The sequence below is a fragment of the Strix uralensis genome, chromosome 36, assembly GCF_047716275.1.
Source record: "Strix uralensis isolate ZFMK-TIS-50842 chromosome 36, bStrUra1, whole genome shotgun sequence".
Classification (NCBI taxonomy): domain Eukaryota; kingdom Metazoa; phylum Chordata; class Aves; order Strigiformes; family Strigidae; genus Strix; species Strix uralensis.
Genome location: NC_134007.1, coordinates 1523862 through 1527144, shown reverse-complemented (window position 1 = coordinate 1527144; position 3283 = coordinate 1523862). Strand labels below are relative to the sequence as shown.

Sequence of the window (3283 nt, the reverse complement as noted above, 5' to 3'; positions counted from 1 at the left end):
CACATGAGTACCTTGAGTACTGTGTGCAGTTCTGGGTCCCATAATTTAAGAAAGATGTGAAGGTCCTTGAATGCATCCAGAGGAGGGCAACAAAGCTGGTGAACGGGCTGGAAGAAATGTCCTGAGAGGAGTGGCTGAGGACTCTGGTTCTGTCTAGTTTAGAGAAAAGATGGTTGAGGGGTGACCTCATTGGTCTCTGTAGCTTCATGAGAAGGGGAAGTGGAGACTGAGGTGCTGAGCTCTCGTCACGGTATTCAGTGATAGGACTCATGGGAATTGTTTAAAGCTGCATCAAGGGAGGAAACTTGACATGAGGAAGCATTTCTTTACCAAGAAAGCAGTCGAACACTAGAATAGGCTTCCTAGAGAGGTGGCTGACACCCCAAGCCTGTCAGTGTTTAAGAGGCATTTGGACAATGCCCTTAATAACATGCTTTATCTTTTGGCCAGACCTGAAGTGGTCAGGTATTTGGACTACACAACCATTGTAGGTCCCTTCCAACTGAACTGTTCTGTTCTATTCTATTCTATTCTATTCTATTCTATTCTATTCTATTCTATTCTATTCTATTCTATTCTATTCTATTCATATTCCTGTACAGGGTGGATCCCTCCAGCAGCTGGGCTCAGACACTCACTCTCCTCAGTAGCTGCCCCTGGATACCAGCCTCCCCAGTTGCAGGCACCTGGACATCCAAGCCCCTGAGGCCGCAGCCCCATTCCGGATGCTGGTACAGACCACCCCAGTCACACACAGGCTCTTCAGTTCACTCACTCCAGGCTCTCAGTCGCTGGCACTAATGACATATGGGCTGCCTGACCCCCTGCTCCTGCTCCAGTTGCTGCACTCACACTCCGGTGTTCACACATTCAAGCAGAAGAGAGATTCCCTCACACAGGAAAGAGAAATTAAGTTTAATGAGAAGAGAGGACATACTGCACTGGTCAGGGTCCTCCCCTAAACATCCCATAATAACTCCTGTGCAATCCAAAAATGCTCTTCCCCTGCATCCCGCAATGTCTCCTGCACCCCTAGCAACAATCCCCTCAGCCCAGATGCTGATCCAGAGCTGCTCTCAGTGGCTCATCTCGATGGGTTTCACACCTGGACAAGGGGGCTGGTGGCTCTCCCAGGGCAGCCCTGGAAGGAGCTGGGACAAGATTTTAATTCCTCAGGAGCCTGTAAATTAGGATCCCACCTGCCACTGTGCCTCTGGGCACTTCTTGGTTTGTGGAGATGGGCTCCTGATGAGCTGGTGGCTCTGCTGTGATGGGCCTGGGAGCAGCTGGGGCAGGGTGTTAACTGAGTTACTCCCCCTGCCATTGTTGGTGCCACCTTTGTGTGTGCAGATGAGCTGCTTCTCACTTCACCTGACACAGTCCAAGAAGAACAGAAGTCTCCTGAGGCATCTGTATTTGGAGGTTACACACCTATGCACTGATATTATTTAACAGATGAGAGCAGATCACTGGAATTGGTGTCCAGAAATGCACCATGAGTAGGGGAAAAGCTGTAGTGTCACACGGGCAATGGCTTCATTAAGGGCCAGTATCACCGTCTTGTTTCTAAGACTGTAGATGAACGGATTTAAGAACGCGTAGAGGACAGTGTTCAGCAAAGCTACAAATCTGTTTGTCTCCAAGGAAACATCTTGTGAAGGATGCACGTAGAGAGCAATGCAGCTCCCATATACAATGGCCAAGGTGGTGAGATGGGAAGAACATGTAGCAAAAGCTTTTTTCCTCCCAGAGGCTGCTGGAAGGTGTAGAATACAGAAAAGGATGCCCGTGTAAAATGCCAGAGTTAAACATAAGGAAGCCAGTATGACAAATGCTACTAAAACAGAGTCTATTTTCCACAGCAGGCTGCTGTCAGAGCAGGACAGTTTGAATAAGGGGGAGTTGTCACAAAAGAAATGGTGGATCTTGTTCGAGCCACAGAAAGTCAGCTGGTAGAGGACGACCAGACGGTAACTCGAGAGTGGGATGCTGATGACCCAAGCAGCAACAACAAGCTGGATGCAGAGCTGAGGCTTCATGATGGCAGCACAACGCAAAGGCTGGCAGAGAGCAACACAGCAGTCAAAGGACATGGCAACAAGGAGAACAAACTCTGTACAGCCCAGGGCAAAATAGAAATAGGATTGGGCAAAGCAGCTGCTTCGAGAGATTGTTCCCCTACCAGAACCCAGGATCACAAACAATTGGATGCTTGTGGAGGATGTAAACCAGATTTCCAGGAAGGACAGATTGCTGATGAAAAAGTACATGGGGGTTTGCAGACGGTGATACACACACACGAGGGAAATGATGGTTGTGTTCCCCATCACTGTTGTCAGGTACATGAGCAGAAGGACCAGAGAGAGAAATACCTGCAGCCTTTGGTCAAGCACTGAGAAGCCCTCTAGGATGAACTCAGTAACTGCAGTTTCATTTTCTGGTCCCATGCTGAATTTCAGTTCATCCTGCTGAGATGGGAACATGGCAAAACCCAAGTGTGATAATTCCACAGTCTGCAGGAAAAGTTCTATCCTTCCTTTTGTGCTTCTTTCCTTTCTAACAGTCTGCCTCTATAACACAGACAGAGATAGTCCTTCAAGCTTTTCTCACACTCTGATTTTTGTTTTACATTTCAGTTAAAGTCCTCAGATAATTTGTTGCCTTCTTTCTACCTTTTTCAAACACTCACAAAGGATTCTTTCTCCAGAACAGGAGATTTTAAAGAGGCTGCTGGTTATTTCACCCCATTCCAGGGAAATACCAAATTCACTCAGACCTCTTGCAAATATTTGTCACACCTATGTGCCAAAACTCACCTCTTCTATTGCACAAATGCTAAACCATCAAATCAAATCAAATCAAATCAAATCAAATCATATCAAACCAAATCAAACTTGTATGGTGAAAGCTATTCTTTCTACCTTTCAGTACTTGCCTTTTTGGACTAGGACTCCCTGAGAATCAGCTGATTTCTAAATAAGTAATATCAAATATCTCTTCTGTATCACGTGCTTTCTTCCACAGCTTCTTGCTCTCTCTTTCCTCAGAAAAGGTGGAGGGGGTGGAATACAGTCCAAGTATAATTTGTCTTCTTTAGCACTCTAAATAACGACTGAAATTTATTATGGCTCCACACAGCCTCAGCTGACACCCGCCTGCACTGAAATGCAGTTGTTTCCAATCAGTTCCTCATTGCTGTGACTATCAAATGTCCTGACCTAAATGCAGAGGAAGAGAAGAGTGTCTGGAAGAGATTTGTAACCTTTCTTTTACATGCCAGTTA

At 46.3% G+C, this 3283-nt stretch overlaps 1 protein-coding gene across 1 annotated transcript; it reads right to left on the bottom strand.

Annotated features, from left to right (window-relative positions):
• Positions 1–1466: 1466 nt before the first annotated feature.
• LOC141937028 (olfactory receptor 6E1-like) lies at positions 1467–2483 on the bottom strand. The gene has a single exon (XM_074854438.1). The coding sequence runs from the start codon at positions 2481–2483 to the stop codon at positions 1467–1469; it is 1017 nt and encodes a 338-aa protein (XP_074710539.1).
• Positions 2484–3283: the final 800 nt, after the last annotated feature.